The sequence below is a fragment of the Salvelinus alpinus genome, chromosome 15, assembly GCF_045679555.1.
Source record: "Salvelinus alpinus chromosome 15, SLU_Salpinus.1, whole genome shotgun sequence".
NCBI lineage: Eukaryota > Metazoa > Chordata > Actinopteri > Salmoniformes > Salmonidae > Salvelinus > Salvelinus alpinus.
The window spans coordinates 27589905-27608438 of NC_092100.1; the positions used below are offsets into that span (position 1 = coordinate 27589905).

General features: G+C 41.9%; 1 protein-coding gene across 1 annotated transcript in view; it reads right to left on the bottom strand.

Moving 5' to 3' along the window:
* The window catches only part of LOC139539869 (cadherin-13-like), a 704975-nt gene that overhangs the window by 516557 nt on the left and 169884 nt on the right, over window positions 1-18534 (bottom strand). Inside the window, exon 2 of the mRNA XM_071343218.1 lies at window positions 16526-16643. Coding sequence (XP_071199319.1) covers window positions 16526-16643 — 118 coding nt within the window. The remainder of the gene's footprint in view (window positions 1-16525; window positions 16644-18534) is intronic.

Here is an 18534-nt window from a genome sequence, read left to right on the forward strand (position 1 = left end):
CAGATAGATAGGCTCTCAGGAAGCCAGTTCAGCCATGTTGGCTTCTCTAGCCAAGTTACTCAGCACTTTCTGTGGCCACTCAGGAGAGAAGGACCTGGGAGCACATCCAACAGCTCTGATTGCCATCAGGAGTGAAAACCACGGATGAGGCAGAAAACATTCAACAAAAGATTATACCTGCAACTCTACGATCACACCCGTCATTATCCAAGGTTGTTGATGGGTACAATTTGTAACATTCAATGTCTTGAGAAACTTACCTTAAATTTGTGCAACTGTAGAAAAGGTAAACAAACCCCTTCTGAAGTGAATTTAGAACATAATATCCGATCTATAAAATCAGGTCATACTGTTTTGCTCACTGATTAGGGAGATAGTGTATTGTATGAACACTGTAAACCGCTGTCACATCTCTCATGTTTGAACATGTAAAGACTATGAAGACTATGATGGAGTGCTGTGATCTTTTGTGAAGAGGCTATATGAACTAATGAAGAAGTGATCTGTGATGGGTAGAGCACAGTATCGTGCATGATAACAGAGTCCCAGTCCCCATTCCCCCACTCAGTCGAAAAACACTCTCTATGTGGTTCCATGGGTTCACTGTGTGTGTGTGTGTGTGTGTGTGTGTGTGTGTGTGTGTGTGTGTGTGTGTGTGTGTGTGTGTGTGTGTGTGTGTGTGTGTGTGTGTGTGTGTGTGTGTGTGTGTGTGTGTGTGTGTGTGTGTGTGTGTGTGTGTGTGTGTAATTGCACCAAGTGAATGCATAATTTGGACAACAACAGACTACTTAAGGTAAGGCTTTGAAAATGTACCCTTTTCATGTTTCTACATTATATCTATAATTATAATATACTGAGTTTCACAAGCACTGTATGGATTTCATCCAAACCAAATGCATCAAGAATACCAAACGAGTACCATGTTTATACTTTAGTAGAACATTTTGGTAGAGAACGTTCTACAGCGCCAACAGAACAGCAGGAGAACGCTGGACACAAGAGGTTATTAATCGTGACAGTTTGTAGATGCTCAGAAAATGCAACTCTTAAATTCTTCTTCAAAGCTGCAATTGAAAAGCTCATGTTACTAATTGATGAACACCCTCCTTGGTGAACAGGCTGTCTTGAATTAAACATGTTTGGTTATTTCTTGCCGGAGTGTTGATGTGAACAAAGTTAGTTAAATCTAGCAGATGTATTGTAAGTAGGTTAGTGAGGCGATCACTGCCGATTTTTCTGAGGAAAGCAGATCAAATGGAGCCAAACTGTGTGGTGCTTGCAGATGGGATCCTGGCATGGTTGGCCCTGTGCTCCGGATGCTCTCTTTGGCCAGGCAGTCAGGCTGTCTCTCTCACCAACCAATGGTGCCGGCTCTCAGCTAGCTGCAGGTGTGGCAGCACGGCAGGAAGGTGGATAACTAACTAACAACACTTCCCTGCTCCCTCTGCACCATAGTACAGTAATGTATGCATCTCTTCCTGCTCCCTCTCTCTTCTCTTCCTCCCAACCTTCTCTATCCCTCAGCAGAGTCCCTCACTTCCTGCCCCACATAACAGTCCCGCCCCGGGTAACTGTGCCTCGGTAGGTCAGTGTGCCTTACTAGGGAGAGGACAGGCTGTGGTAACTAAGTGCTATGGCGGATCCTAGCCTGGTTGTACCCATTCAAACACAACAGGATCACTCCCCGCCTACACCTTTTTTTTCTGAGGGAAACACTCACTCTCACCATAATTGCCTCTGTAATTACTGTAATTTGTCAAAAGCACACCTGATTTATAGTCAATTAAAAATATACCGGAAAAGAGACAGTGGGTCCTGCTGGAACAGAGGAAAGTGATTAATGTAGCAGAATTACTACAGCCATGAGAGTGGCATGATCTGGATATGAATGCTGCCATGCGGAAAACACTGGGAACCCCAGTCCTCAAGTCAACCATGTCTTTCAGAAATCACCCGGAGTTAGAAAGTAGAGCAACAGTAGGAGATTTCAGATATTCAGGTTACACTAACAGCTATGGACTTTACTATGACACCAGCGGTCTAGTAAAAGGTTGATCGATGGATTTATAGACTATTTACAAAGCAAATCTTTAAAAAACTGTTGGCTTTGTGGCAAGCAACTCATATTTTAAAAGGTCCTTCAAGTCAACCATCAAGTTGACAAATGTAGCATGAGGCAATGCAAACATACTATTGAAAATGACTACTTACAGCGCCACCAACAAAGTATACATGCACTGTATGGGAATGCAGCGGAAGTTATGTGTAGGGAAAAACAGACAGAATATTAAACGCAAATTCTCTCTTTAATATTCAACATGATAGAAGATTTTGTTGTGGGTGAATAGGTCTCAAGGTTGAGTGCACTTATCAAATGAACAAATCTTGAAAACTGCCAATTGTGTGCGTGTGCAGGGGGGGTCCACAAACATGCTACTGCGAATGTGTGTGAGTGGGTGCCTGGAGCACAAGGACAGAGTACTTTATCATGTAAACTCAAATCTTGAAGCGGAACCTCAAGAAGTAAAAAATAAAACAAAGAGAGCATGTTACATTTAACCAATTTATCTAAAACCAGTAGGCTATATCAGAATCAAAGTACTTTTAAATTGTCCCGATGATCAAGTCAGAGTGAATACAGGGTAGAGACAGGGATCCTGTCTTAGGAGCTCAATACAGTTAATAAGCCATGGGCTCAGAGGAGAGGGCTCTATCCTCAACTGTCCATTATGCATAGGAAGAGTCCCTCATAAAGCTAATGGAGGTGTGGCTCTGCCTGATATAATGCTGGAAGGGAAGTTTCAAAAACCTCAATAACTGCATTGCAATTATGTATTGTATATGAACTCTTGAAGCAATGAGCACAACTTTATGAGATGCCATTGTAAGTGAAACACTTGGGCTCTCGAGTGGCGCAGTGGTCTAAGGCACTGCATCTCAGTGCAAGAGTTTGTCACTAAAGTCCCTGGTTCAAATCTAGGCTGTATCACATCGGACTGTGATTGGGAGTCTCATAAAGTGGTGCACAATTGTCTGGGTTAGGCTGACATTGTAAGTAAGAATTTGTTCTGAACTGACTTGCCTAGTTAATAAAAGGTTATAATTAAATGTCTTCTACATAGTTTTTTTTCTCTATGAGAGATCAACTGGTGAGAACTTGAGCTCCTACTTGAGCTCCAACTTTAGTTATGGCACAGTAAAAGTGATTTCTATTGCAGTGCTGCCTAAAGTGCTGAGAAGTCAAAATTGTTAGAAATGTGAGTGGCTGCCTTTGGTTTGTGATTTTGCTGGGATGTGTTTGAAAGTGACACTCTAAATCCCACTGGTAGTGGGGTTCTGTATCAGAATACAGTTCGTTTTTGTACCATCACATTTTATTTCAGCGAGGTATAATGCCTTACTGATACTGGAGCTCATGTTGAGTTGGTGAGAGTGTGCTCAGAGAGATTACAGGATCAATTTCATTGGGTTTTCATAAATTGAGCGACATTACATTTTTTATTCATTACCAAACAGAGGAGATATACATTTCCAATCTGCCCAACTCTAAAACTCCAGCACTAAAACTAACATACCTGATTGAACTACTCTCCACATCGCTAATATGAAAGCACTCAAAGTCTATTCTATTACAGGGTCTCTATTACTTTTTCCATTTAAAAGCAAATTATTTCATTTTGAGTTTTGCTTTTCAGACCAAGCTTACCGCGAGAAAAGGTTAACTATGCCTTCAAAGAATATGCTGAAGAATTGAAAGAATACGCTCACCTCACATAACATCTAGGTTCAATACATTGGACTTTTCTATGTCCAACTAATTTAGAGTCAGACAGAAAGCTGAAAGCTGCCTACTATACCAGAAGCACAATGAGTCTGGAACAGTGTGTTTTATAGAGTATGCTATTCCGAGGACGTCTGATCATGTATGTATGCTTAACATCACTTCATGTTCTTCAGCGGAATGGGACAGGGGCGGTGGCGGTGATAACTTCATCTTTATTCACGCCATCCGCTCTCTGCACATTTGCTTATGGATTTCCATTTGCATTTCTGACATCAATTATTCATGTAATTAGATGTTGTCCATCTGGAAGTAATGGTACTTGAGTGTGAATGTGACTGTGTCTGTTGGTCGCTGCCTAGTTTCTAACAGAACCCATTAGAAAGATGAATGTCCTTGACCTAGGCCTTCCCAAACATGTAGCGGCCCTCTACATACCGCCCCTATCCTGGTAATTACAGGACTTCCCTGCCTGAATACGGGCGAGGGATAGGAGTGCAGCTGGGCCGATTTAAATAAATCTGCATGTGTCACCTACAGAGCCAGCACCCAGCCTGAGTCAGTGTCTCTCTGACTGGCTCACTGCACAGCCTCACTACAAAGCCTACCTGCAGCTCACAGGGGCTCAGTCTGCTTTGTGCTGCAGTGTCTAATGAATCTGACTGCATCCCTCTATCCCTGATTCCCTGCAGTCTGAGTGCTTATGCTATAGCCAAGCATACTAACTCTTTATCTTCTTGCTAAACTATTTCAGCAACCGTGCATCTCTTCCAATTGGGCTAGAATATATTTTAGACAAAAGCTGTGTGTCAAAGCTTTTTTTCATTGAGAATGTGTGCACAAGGATGTGTGTCTCGGGGGAAGGTGTGTTGTGAAGTAAACTATCTACTCGTCTGTGTGAGGAAATGTTTGTGCGCTAACCCCCCATGGTGTGTTGTGTTTCTGCTGACAGGAGCATATTCAAGGTAATGGAAGTGTACTGCTGTCCCAGAGCGGTGCACTAAAACTGAACTATGGTCTGTCTCGCTGGACCTCACGATTACAAAATGCCTCACTGCTTCTCCCAATCAAGCAAAATGAAATAAAAAAAATTGAAAGACAAAACTTGGGCAGAGTCGTCATGTTACGGTAGAGAATATAAAATATGTTTTGTTGTAATGAAAAAGCAGCACTCCCTCTGCAGTGCCACTTCAGAAGTGTGTTCTATAGTCAAATGCCACTATGAACCATGACTTTTCAGTCATTAATGAAATGTCAGGCTGTGACTGCATGTACATACACACGCCACACTAATTTATCACTAACGAGACTAATTAAATCTTTAAGTGAAACTGACAGCATTTTAGCAACATCAAGTCCTATAAAATATGTTCATATACATACAGAGGAATATGACACCTTTTTTATGTTGATAAGCGAGTACTGAGATATGGTCATTTTCAAGTTTTCATACTTTCATATAATGTTTGGGAATGACGTAGTGTAAGGCATTTGTGAAAATTCTATAGCAATATAGAGTCGGAAAGAGGCCGTTCATTTGGACAATATATAGACACTGCAGTAAATAAAACCTAATAAAAGCATGTCAGTCTTGTCTAGGACCGGACTCTACATAGACTGGTGCGCCGTAGCCAATCAGAGCTACATGCAAATAAGCCATTTGCCACATGGGCCTGCCATCATTCACTTTGAACTGGACTGTGTGTTTGCAGGCAGTAGCAACAGCATGAATTTAGATCATTAGAAAGCATTCACTAAAAGCCACATAATACACCTGAATGAATTTCTGCAAATATGTGACCCAATTCAGGACACTAGGCATATGTCGCAAGTCACCACTTCACAGGAGAGCCGTTTGAATGTACTTTTTTTTTATTATAAAAATGCGTTTTTTGGCAGAAATGCCTTCTCGAACATGTGAACTTCCATGTGCTAATACTTAAGAGGGTGTGAACGATGCTGAATGGGTGTAGACAAAGAAGAGCGCTTCACTAGATACCAAAGCATTCAAAGGCGATTTTCTCAAATGCAGTGTATGGTATACCATGTTGTAGCTCTGAGTCTCTACTTTTATCCAATGTAAAAAATAAAATAAAAACATTTTTCTACATAAGACCGAATCCAGGTGGTGAGTTACATGTAAATACCAGGAGAGCCCTCTTACATTTGGTAACTTTACAGTCCTATTGATCAAACAATCGTGAAAAGGTAGGCTCTCTCTACCTCAGTAATGTACAGGGGTGCAACTTTCACTGTGGATGGGGCACATTCTGAAATTGCATTTTTGTCATTGGAATGTGATACAAAACGAGGCAACGGTGTGCTTTAGGATCATGCGGACACCTCCGAGCTAGGCTGTTTGGAGTGTTTTCTGACTGAATACAATATTTAAATGTATGTCCCCCCACTTATTAAACCAAAGTTGTGCCCCTGGTTATGCACATAAAAAAAAACAAGATCAACAATGAATGTTAGCAGGAGCGAGATGAGCTACAATCTAACGAGGGAACAGTAGACAAACCCTCTCAAACTTTTTTAGCTTTTACAGTGCCTTCAGAAAGTATGCATACCTCTGGACTTTTTTCACATTTTGTTGTGTTACAGCCCGAATTCAAATTATTATTTTTTTTTTTTAAACATATCATCCATCTACTCACAATACCCCATAATGACAAAGTGAAAACACCTTTTTAGAATTTGTTGTAAATGTATTGAAAATATAATACAGAAATGTCTCATTTACTTAAGTAGTCAAACCCCTGAATCAATACATGTTAGAATCAATCACCTGCGTCTTTCTGGGTCTCTAAAAGCTTTACACACAGTGGTTCCTCATTTAAAAGCTGCATAATAAGGCAGTATAGCGTGCAGTATGCTGTGGTACAATTCGGTGTATCGCAGTGCTTGCGGTTAATACTAATTTCTTATCACCAGAGGGCACATGTGACGAAGAAGTCCGTCACTGGCCGCGGGCAGCGTTTGGTACACTAACACACACACATCGCCTCTCCCTGCTCCGTTATCAGCTACGTTAACAATGTGGGTCGACACACAAGTTAACTTCGCTGTCTTAGTACATACATTACACTTTATTGTTACCTCCCATCAGTAACAGTTTATGGTATAAAGAATATACAGACAAGCGTTCATGTTTAATTTAAGCAACGTTTATTGTACTAATTAATGTAATGGATGAGCGTGTTGTTTGTTTGGTTCTGTTCCTCTCTCTTCATCTCTGTAGCTTCCAGGTATGCTGGGATAAGGACCAGAGCTACGGCAATCGGGCTGGCTTTGTAGTGCCTGTCCCGAATGGCTCGTTCATGTAAATGGGCATATTGAAAGACACCATGTCAGTAGTGATGTGATTTTGTAATTGTATTATATTGTTATATTGTATCAAGAGAAACAGATTGCAGAGGTGCAATGTATATAATTCATGATGTTTAGCTGAGTGGAAAATGTAGGCTTTGATGATGGTAATTGCTTAATCAATTAGTACTTGGTATGTTCTGATGGGAGGGGCTTCCTCTACAAAATGAGCCTCTGAACTGTCCGTTTACCTTGGGAACGTTATTTTTCCAAACATAAAAAGTCTGCCCCCTAGCTGAAAGAAGTTAAAGTGTACTGTTAGCTAGTTAGCTGGCTGGCTAGCTAACGTTACGTGTAGGATCTGCGTAGTAATATTATTTGTACCTCAGAGCCATTTACTTTGCTAGTTATAGCATAATATTAGCTAGCTAACATTGAACTTGATTGGTTAGCTACCTGCAGATTCATGCAGGGTAGTAATGTTATTGTAAGGTTCTGCTTTTCTTTTCTTAGTCTTCCTTTTCTTTGTGCTCTTGAATGTAGCCCTGTTTCTTTGTATTCTGGAACGTAGCCATGTCTTTCATTTTTGTTCATTGATGTCACCTGTGTTCGTTTCTCAACTCGTCTCATCAGCTCCCTATTTAGTTTCTGTTAGTATGGTTGTGAGAGAGTTTTTTTTTTACTGCCTACCTGTGTTCGACCATTGCCTGCCTGTGACCACGATTCCTGCCTTCTGCGAAGGCTTAATATACATCTGCCGCGTTCTGCGCGTGAATCTACACCTTTTTCTCCCTGAGTATTCATTACAGTTATGAGTTTGGGATTATGGTTCATTGTTTAGCTTGCTAGCTACATATCTAAACAATAGACTCCACTAGGTAAGTAACTATTCAATAGAATGTTTATTGCGACAAATTTTGATAGACAAAGCTGGAAAATTCACCCTGGCAATCTACTCCAATTTCAGAGCAGTCTCGTCTGAGTGTGCCAGAGCGCAGAATAACTGACAAATTTTACAAATGCTCAACACTCATTGAGTATGGCCGGTTTCAGTAAACGTTGGCAAAAACATGTAATTAAATTGTTGCAAGCAGCACAGTTGCAGTCACCAACACTCTGGATAACATAGCAGCCTAACCAGCTCTGCTAGGGTGAGTAAAATGGTCAGAGTGAGCTGTTCGTTTGTGTCTGGAAGTAGCTATCAAGCTAGCCACCGTTAGCCAGTCAGCTTGGTTGCTTGACTGCAATTGTTAGGTCAGAACTCTTGGATCAACCATACTCCTCGGCCAGAGCATCCAGTGTATGCTCCGAGAGCGAAACATTGAATTTACGAACGGATAATCTGACCATGCCAAGTTTTAGAACACCCAGAGCACACTCTGGCACTCCAGATTAAATTTACAAACACACCCGTATGTCATGGATCCCCCCGGTACTGCTGCTCATTCTGTTCACCAGCTCCGGAGGTCTACGTCACCAGCCTTCTAGGCATCACTGAACTGGATTCATTACCACCAACCCCGGACTGTCTTGTTTCATTAAGCACACCTGGTTCCCATTCTCCCTGATTAGTATGTGTATATGTGCCCTCTGTTCCCCATTGTCCTTGCTGGTTATTGTTGCCATGTCCGTTGGTCGTGTGAGTCATTGTGCTATCGTATCGGCTTCCATGCTACGTGTTGTTGTGCACTTGTTTTACGGGTCTCATCCTGTGTATTATTTAGAGGTCTACACTTCGCTTTTCTGTTTGGGTGGAGAAAAAGTAACCCCCTATTACGTATTCCTGCGCATGTCTCCAATCATTATACACCATGACACCGTATTATAAGCCAGTCTTTGAAATCTTTGTTTCACGTGTGAATCCTTAAAGAGATGGGTGGGGCTAAAGCTTAAGAGGGTGTGAACAATGCTGAATGTGTGTAGACAAAGAAGAGCTCTCCAGTAGGTTCCAAAACATTCAAAGGCCATTTTCTCAAAAGTAAGGTTACAAGTTTATCAACTTTAACAGCATAAAGTTTCCCATTGTTCCTCAACTGCAGTGTATGATAATTTTCTAACTCTAAGTCTCTACTTTTACCCAACATTCTTTTTTTTTTATGTTGCTACATAAGACCGAATCGAGCCGGTCAGTCACATGTCTATATGGCATCAATACGTTTTGGCTTGAGAAACTGACAATACGACAATCCAACAAATACAGTACCAGTCAAAAGTTGACACCTACTCATTCAAGGGTTTTTCTATATTTTTTACTATTTTACTATGATAGTGAAGACATCAAAACTATGAAATAACACATTTGGAATCATGTAGTAACCAAAAAAGTGTTCAACAAAATCAAAATATATTTTATATTTTACATTCTTCAAAATAGCCACCCTTTGCCATGACGACAGCTTTGCTCACTCTTGGCATTCTCTCAACCAGCATCATGAGGAATGCTGCTTTTCCAACAGTTGCCACATATGTTGAGCACTTGTTGGCTGCTTTTCCTTCACTCTGCAGTTCAACTCATCCTAAACCATCTCAATTGGGTTGAGGTCGGTTGATTGTGGAGGCCAGGTCATCTGATGCAGCACTCCATCACTCTCTTTCTTGGTCAAATAGCCCTTACACAGCCTGGAGGTGTGGTTTGGGTCATTGTCCTGCTGAAAAACAATGGGATGGCAGATCGCTGCAGAATGCTGTGGTAGCCATGCTGGTTAAGTTTGCCTTGAATTTTAAATACCCAGCAAAGCACCCCCACACCATCACACCTCCCCCTCCATGCTTCACTGTGGGAACCACACATGCAGAGATCATCCGTTCACTTAATCTGCGTCTCACAAAGACATGGCAGTTGGAACCAAAAATCTTAGTTTGATTTATCAGACCAAAGGACTGGTCTAATGTCCATTTGCACGTGTTTCTTGGCCCAAGCAAGTCTCTTCTTCTTATTGGTGTCCTTTTAGTAGTGGTTTCTTTGCATTAATTGGACCATGAAGGCCTGATTCACGCAGTCTCCTCTGATGTTGATGTTGAGATGTGTCTGTTACTTGAACTTTGAAGCATTTATTTGGGCTGCAATTTCTGAGGCTGGTAACTCTAATGAACTTATCCTCTGCAGCAGAGGTAACTCTTGGTCTTCCTTGCCTGTGGTGGTCCTCGTCAGAGCCAGTTTCATCATAGCGCTTGATGGTTTTTGCGACTGCACTTGAAGAAACTTTCAGAGTTCTTGAAATATTCTGTATTGACTGACCTTCATTTCTTAAAGTAATGGACTGTCGTTTCTCTTTGCTTATTTGAGCTCTTTTTGCCATAATATGGACTTGGTCTTTTACCAAATATGGTTATCTTCTGTATACTTCCCCTAACTTGTCACAACACAACTGATTGACTCAAACGCATGAAGAAGGAAAGAAATTCCACAAATTAAATTTTAAAAAGGCTCGTGTTAATTGAAATGCATACCAGGTGACTACATCATGAAGCTGGTTGAGAGAATGCCAAGAGTGTGCAAAGCTGTCATCAAGGCAAAGGGTGGCTGCTTTGAAGAATCTCAAATATAAAATAATTTTGATTTGTTAAACACTTTTTTGGTCACTACATGATTTCATATGTGTTATTTCATAATTTTGATGTCTTCCCTAAAATAGTTTAAAAAAATAGAAAACCCTGGTATTAAGTAAGTGTGTCCAAACTTTTGTCTGGTACAGTACATCAATCATCTCAGCAACATTTTACTCGCGGTCGTGGAGCTGGTGGGGAAGTATCACTGAAATGTAGTTGAAGTAAACATCTGAATTTTGAAAAAGTATTTTATTTTATATCAAATAATTAACATTATTTTATTAATGAAAACACAAAGATGTTGATTAACAAATACTTTGATATTTAAATCCCTACCTATTATATGGTTTATTTGCTGATTTATTTGATTGTTTCAATTAAAAACTATACCCATAACCAGCATTCTCTGTAGACACACAGAGGCACTTACTTACGGTAATTGAGGGGGATTTTTCACACGTAGGCCAGACTAATTTGTTACTAATTGATTACCGGTATTTATCCTTTGTCACACTAATGTAAAGTGTGAAAAGCGATAATACTGTTTGTGCTTGCCTGGCTGAGTGAATGAGCTGATTTCAGGGATAAAGTGAACAAACTAAGAAACCAACGGCAAAGTTACTGTTGAAGCTTTTTCATTTATTTATTAAGGCATGGCCATTTAGAAGGCCATTTTTCAATATAAAGCTATATTTGGCAGCATAAAGCTGAGCATCATTCATCATTCATGACTGTCATTCAAAATAAGTTATAGTATAATGCAGGGTTAAAGACATTCTTTCTGATCGGCTTTAGCATATGCAGTCTCTCTCGCTACAGCTCATTTTGTTTGAACTATTGTGTGGATTATAATAAATGTACATATATGTAGGGGTTGATGCATTTTTTGCAAGGGCAAGTTGTGTCTATTATATTGAGTTAGAAATGTAAAACTTTAGAGGACTTAAGCCTCAAATGCATTTCAAGTTTGCCCTTTTTGGCCTGTACAGGCTTCCTTTTTTTCACAGTTTAGTTTTGTGGAATAACTACCATGTTGTTGATCCATCCTCAGTTTTCTCTTATGACTGCAATTAAAATGTTTTAAAGTCACCATTTGCCTCATGGTGAAATCCCTGAGCGGTATCCTTCTCTGGAAACTGAGTTAGGAAGGAGACCTGTATCTTTGTAGTGACTGGGTGTATTGATACACCATCCAAAGTGTAATTAATAACTACACCATGCTCGAAGGGATATTCAATGTCTGCTTGTTTGTTTTTTACCCAAAATTGCACTGATAAACGATGGGGAATAGTAGCGAGCTTGTCCTACTGCAGCTTGCCTGCCAATGCATGCTTGTCCCAACCCACGTTTTGACAACTGAATGAGAACTTGCCTGCCTGCCCACCCATTTGATCGATTCTAAATATGAAAATGTGGAAGATGGCACCGGAGGGGATGGCTGCCGTTTTATTGGCTCTTAATCAACTGTGCTATTTAGTTTTCTTTCGCGTTGTTAATAACTTGTTTTGTACATAATGTTGCTGCTACTGTCTCTTATGACCGAAAAGAGCTACGGGACGTCAGAACTGCAATTACTCACCTCGAATTGGACGAAGAGTTTTTCTTTAATGAGTCGGATGGGAAACATATACTCCAAACACCTGAACAGGCCCTCATCCCGTCATTCGCTGGAGAAGGAAACGGAGATGCCTTGTGAGGATCGGGCGACGAGTGGCTAATCTGTCTTTGCCTTCCATACTGCTAGCTAATGTTCAATTGCTGGAAAATAAATGCGACGAACTAAGAGCGGTAAAACAGATTTATCAGCATGTTAAATGTGCAACCAGACAGAGGGAAAAAACTCTACACCACCTTTACTCCACACAGAAACACGTACAAAGCTCTCCCTCGCTCTCCATTTGGCAAATCTGACCATAATTATATCCTCCTGATTCCTGCTTACAAGCAAAAATTAAAGCAGGAAGCACCTGTGACTCGGTCTATTAAAAAGTGGTCAGATGAAGCAGATGCTAAACTACAGGACTGTTTTGCTAGCACAGACTGGAATATGTTCCCGGGATTCTTCTGAAGGCATTGAGGAGTACACCACATCAGTCACTGGCTTCATCAATGACGTCGTCCCCACAGTGACTGTACGTACATACCCCAACCAGAAGTCATGGATTACAGGAAATATTTGCACTGAGCTAAATGGTAGAGTTGCCGCTTTCAAGGAGCGGAAATCTAACCCGGAAGCTTAAAAGAAATCCCGCTATGCACTCCGACGAACCATCAAACAGGAAAAGCTTCAATGCAGGACTAAGATCGAATCGTAATACAAGGGCTCCGACGTTCGTCTGATGTGGCAGGGCTCGCAAACTATTAGACTACAAAGGGAAGCACAGCCGAGAGCTGCCCAATGACACGAGCCTACCAGACGAGCTAAATAACTTATATGCTCACTTCGAGGCAAGTAACACTGAAACATGCATGAGAGCAGCTGTTCCGGGCGACTGTGTGATCAGGCTCTCCGCAGCCAATGTAAGACCTTTAAACAGGTCAACATTCACAAGGCCGCAGGGCCAGACGGATTACAAGGACGTGTACTCTGAGCATGCGCTGACCAACTGGCAAGTGTCTTCACTGACATTTTCAACCTCTCCCTGTCTGAGTCTGTAATACCAACATGTTTCAAGCAGACCACCATAGTCCCTGTGCCCAAGAACACTAAGGTAAACTGCCTAAATGACTACTGACCTGTAGCACTCACATCTGTAGCCATGAAATGCTTTGAAAGGCTGGTCACGGCTCACATCAACACCATTATCCCAGAAACCCTAGACCCACTCCAATTTGCATACCGCACCAACAGATCCACAGATGATGCCATCTCTATTGCACTCCACACTGCCCTTTCACACCTGAACAAAAGGAACACCTACGTGAGAATGCTATTAATCGACTACAGCTCAGCGTTCAACACCATAGTGCCCTCAAAACTAATCACTAAGCTAAGGACCCTGGGACTAAACACCTCCCTTTGCAACTGGATCCTGGACTTCCTGACCTGTCCCCAGGTGTTAAGGGTAGGAAACAACACATCTGCCACGCTGATCCTCAACACGGGGGCCCCTCAGGGGTGCGTGCTCAGTCCCCTCCTGTACTCCCTGTTCACTCATGACTGCACGGCGAGGCATGACTCCAACACCACCATTAAGTTTGCCAATGACACAACAGTGGTAGGTAGGCCTGATCACCGACAATGATGAGCGCCTATAGGGAGGAGTTCAGAAACCTGACCATGTGGTGCAAGGACAACAACCTCTCCCTCAACGTGATCAAGACAAAGGAGAAGATTGTGGACTACAGGAAAAGGAGGACCGAGCACGCCCCCATTCTCATCGACGGGGCTGTAGTGGAGCAGGTTGAGAGCTTCAAGTTCCTTGGCGTCCACATCACCAACAAACTAACATGCTCCAAGCACACCAAGTCAGTCATGAAGAGCGCACGACAAAACCTATTCCCCCTCAGAAGACTGAAAAGATTTGGCAAGGTTCCTCAGATCCTCAAAAGGTTTTACATCTACACCATTGAGAGCAGCCTGACCGATTGCATCACTGCCAGGTATGGAAACTGCTCAGCCTCCGACCACACGGCACTACAGAGGGTAGTGCGTACGGCCCAGTACATCACCGGGGCCAAGCCTCCTGCCATCCAGGACCTCCATACCAGGTTGTGTCAAAGACTCCAGCCACCCTAGTCATAGACTGTTCTCTCTGCTACCGCACGGCAAGCGGTACCAGAGCACCAAGTCTAGGTCCAAGAGGCTTCTACCCCCAAGCCAGAAGACTCCTGAACAGCTAATCAAATGGCTACCCCCCCCCCCCCCCCTCCCCACACCCTTCTATGCTGCTATTGCTCTATGTTACTATCTATGCATAGTCACTTTAATAACTCTACCTACATGTACATAATACCCCGACACCGGTGACCCGGCACATTGAGTCTGTACCGGCACTCCCTGTATATAGCCCCACTATTGTTATTTACTGGTGCTCTTTAATTATTTGTTCATCTTATCTCTTACTTTTTTGGCAGGGTATTTTCTTAAAACGGCATTGTTGGTTAAGGGGTTTTAAGTAAGCATTTCACTAAGGTCTACACCTGTTGTATTCGGCACATGTGACAAATACAATTTGATTTGAAATACATTTGACAACTAAGAGATATGCTAACTGTGGATAAGCTGTTGAAGTTCAGCATAGCTAGCTAGCAAAGTGATTCACATTTCTTGCTAGCTAACCAGATGACACTTGCATCTCTAGCTGTAGCCACCGAAAACGATATGGGGGGGAAAAGTCGGCCACTCACCCATTCGTCCAATGACATCCTCCCAGCAGCTAGTTAGCTAGCTAACATTAGGCTCTGTGTTTTTAGCTTGCTAAATAAATAGCTACATAAATAGATAAACTAGCCTATTAGCCAAGTAATGACTGACTTGTTTGATTGTATTGACCTTCCCAGCCTTTGTTACATTTGTCTGTTTTTGTCCAAAATATTGAGTTATTTAACTAAAACAGTGAATCCTGAATGGCCGGAGGCAGCAAACAAATGTATTTGTGAATTATCTATTTTAATCATGCATTGAGCTGCATCCATCTATTCTGCCAACAATGACTTACTCTACGTCATGGAATTTGTCAAGTATAACCTACTTTAAAAACCTTTAATAAAGTTGGTTTTGTAGCATGAACTGGGAATTTGATACTTTTGAATGATATTAGGTTTGTTTCATATTTGATACGTTTTTAAAACGCTGTCATTTCCACTTTAATGACTCATTCTCACCATTGCAATCTTTCATTGTTGCTGAGAAGAAACACCACACTCATGCTGCTGTGTACCTTGTTGGCATCCCTGTCAATCTCAGAGGACCTAGAACATAAGCAAGCAACCATAACTAATCTCTCTGAGTAGTAGGAAGCTAGCTAGCAGACATGGCTAGAAATCCCGCTGGAGATGGAGACCAGCAGGCAGATATTACTGCCGATCCCACAGGAGCCGAGGACCAGTGAATTGTGACAGTAATGAGGCGGGGGCTGTTGGAGGAAGAGAGGGAGGGATCTCCCAGTACAGGGCTCTGTGGAGGCCTTATAGAAACACTGTCACAATGACCAGGCCTTCTCGCAACAGACTCAATAGAACTGCTGTATCTGTGGTGATGACCTTGGTCATGAACTCGATGACTCTCCTCTGAGATCAAATAAACTTCTGTAAAGAATTCCCTTCTTTCTAACATTCTGTAAAACATCTATATGTGTACTGAGGAGGATTGAGACCTCTCGAGATATTGAGCAAATTCCTGCGCAACAGTTAACATGCCAATCGGGCTGACTGTGTCCGTGTGATGTGTTTTTTTCCCCTCAACAGCAGAGTGTTTCTCAGTTAAAGACACCACAACTCACGGCAGCCTGCGGGTGAGAATCGCTTAGCAAGGTTTTGTAAACATCACACAATCAAGGAGAATAATTCATAAGCACAGTAACATTTTGTTGTTGTTGTGTTTGGAAACCATTGCTTCTATTTCCTGTTTTTAATAAGATTTTGCATGAATTATACTGAATGTTGGGAACATAACAGCCAGCCCACACAGAATCACCTCTTCTACAACCCCAGGGGAAACTGCCTGACGCTAGGAGCTAGACAATGAGCAACTAGAGCTACAGTCTGCATGAAAATGTGTGTGCGCGTATGTCCGTGCATGCATATGTGTATGTGTCCATGAGTGAGACAGAGAAGGAAAGATAGATAACAGTAATTAAATACATTTGTATCTGAAGTGTTGTGCGCCTGCTTGACTTTCTCTAATCCTCCATATGTCAGGATGGTATCAGGTCTCTCACTCACTTTGTGTGAGAGGATGGTCCTTCTGGAAACCTCTGTTGTACTCCACCTGGTACTCCTTCACCTGAAAGCCAGGCACGCATCCCTTCTCCCCCTCCTCCTGGGTTCCAATATGGACAACCTGACAGACAACAGAGAAGAGAAGGATAAAGCTCAAGTTCAACTTCAGGAAAACTGCTGTCTTCTCTGACGCACTTCTTTAATGATAATTAACATCATTAGCAGAGAGACAGCGTCATTCTACTGCCAATGTTCGTCTATGGAGATTGCATGGCTGTGTGCTCAATTTTATACACCTGTCAGCAATGGGTGTGGCTGAAATAACCAAATCCACTAATTTGAAAGGGTGTCCAAATACTTTTGTATCTATAGTTTACATCATTTAATAGGTGTCACTTCATCTCATCACTGTTCAGACAAGAGGTCATTCATGGGTCATGTGATATTATCACCACACGCACCCATTGGAGTGACATGGTGTCCTTCAACTTATTCCATTCACATTGTTTCATGCTGCAGCCATGACAATCGTCACAGTGCAGAATTATTAACAGTTTCTGATGGTAGCTCCTCTGCAAAACAGTACAATAATGCTCTCATTGCACAGTCTGAAAAGTATCAACAGTGCACATATCATAACACCCCTGATAACACATCATATTGTGACTCACATGGATATTTTATTGGCATTTCAATTATTACATAACCTATAGTGCAACACAAAAAACATCCTCTTTTAAATGTTATTTATTACAAGAGGGGAAAATGTCTGTTAGAATAAATACAGCCTCTTCAGGGACATTTTTAATCACTACTCCAGTCACTGGGTCCTCTCTGTTGTTGTTAAAGCAAACGTTCAATGTAATTAAGACATCGCTCAAAAATGTCAGAATGCTCCTTTCCGTCACTGTAATGGTTGACTGACTGGAGGAGAGAATAAGAGAGATCACAGAGAGATAACAGCAACTGCGCAGGTAGCCAGCCAGGTGGGGAAATTGACTGATGCTCTTTCTCACTCATCATCAGATCAGGGATATGGATGTGATAATTATGGGATATGATGCTGTTTTTTGATGACGTAAAGGTGATTTATTTAAATAAATTGGCCTGATTATCACGTAAGAGGCAGGAGATGTGCTAATAAATTAGTATTCCAGAGGTCATCATTATGCTGTACAGGTACATGAGTTCTCATACCACAGGGTGGCTATGGGGATGTGCAGTAATTGCACAGCAGGGGAATATACAGCAGAGGACTTCTTGCAGAATGCTGATGTCTGATTGTACGTCTGGTATTGATGGTTGGTAACCATGAGTTTAGCAATCCTTATTAGAGGTTGGGGACAATCAGAAACTGATTGTCATTTTGGATTGGCTAGATACCTGGACTGTGGGATCATGGCTAACCATTTAGCTATGCAGTAGTTTGGAAATGAGGTGTACAGTCTGCTAAGGATAATAAGGGGTTTGGCAGGGCCTCAGGTATAGAGCCCATTATATCTAATGTATCTGCTAATATTCACTATTTCCTGCCGGCCTCAAAATGTTATTTCAATTATATCTGGGGGCCTCTGTCAGAATAGATACAATTATTTTTAGTCACATTTATGGGCCAGCCGGCTTGACGAGGGCCTGACGACATGTAGTGACAAGGCTGTCACTGTTTCTCCACCTCGGCAGAGGATCAACAATATCAGACCAATTTAATAAGAAGTAAGACAACACAGTAAGAGCATCTCCAACAGCAGTACGGCAACTACATTAGGGGATAAGACCAAAGTGGCCGTATCGCCATGAGCTCGCCCGAGCATTTGCCAGGCGCAGCAGGAAGACAGCGCCATTTTGACGGATGTTCCAGTAAAAGACAGACAGAACGGTCATAATAGTCACTATACATCTGCCTGCTGCGGTGAATAACCTTTCTACCCGGCCCCCTGCTCGGTCTTTGTTAAATTAACATTAAAATCTGAAAGATTAAGAGAGAATGTGGAGTCTTTTATGACAGAGTAACC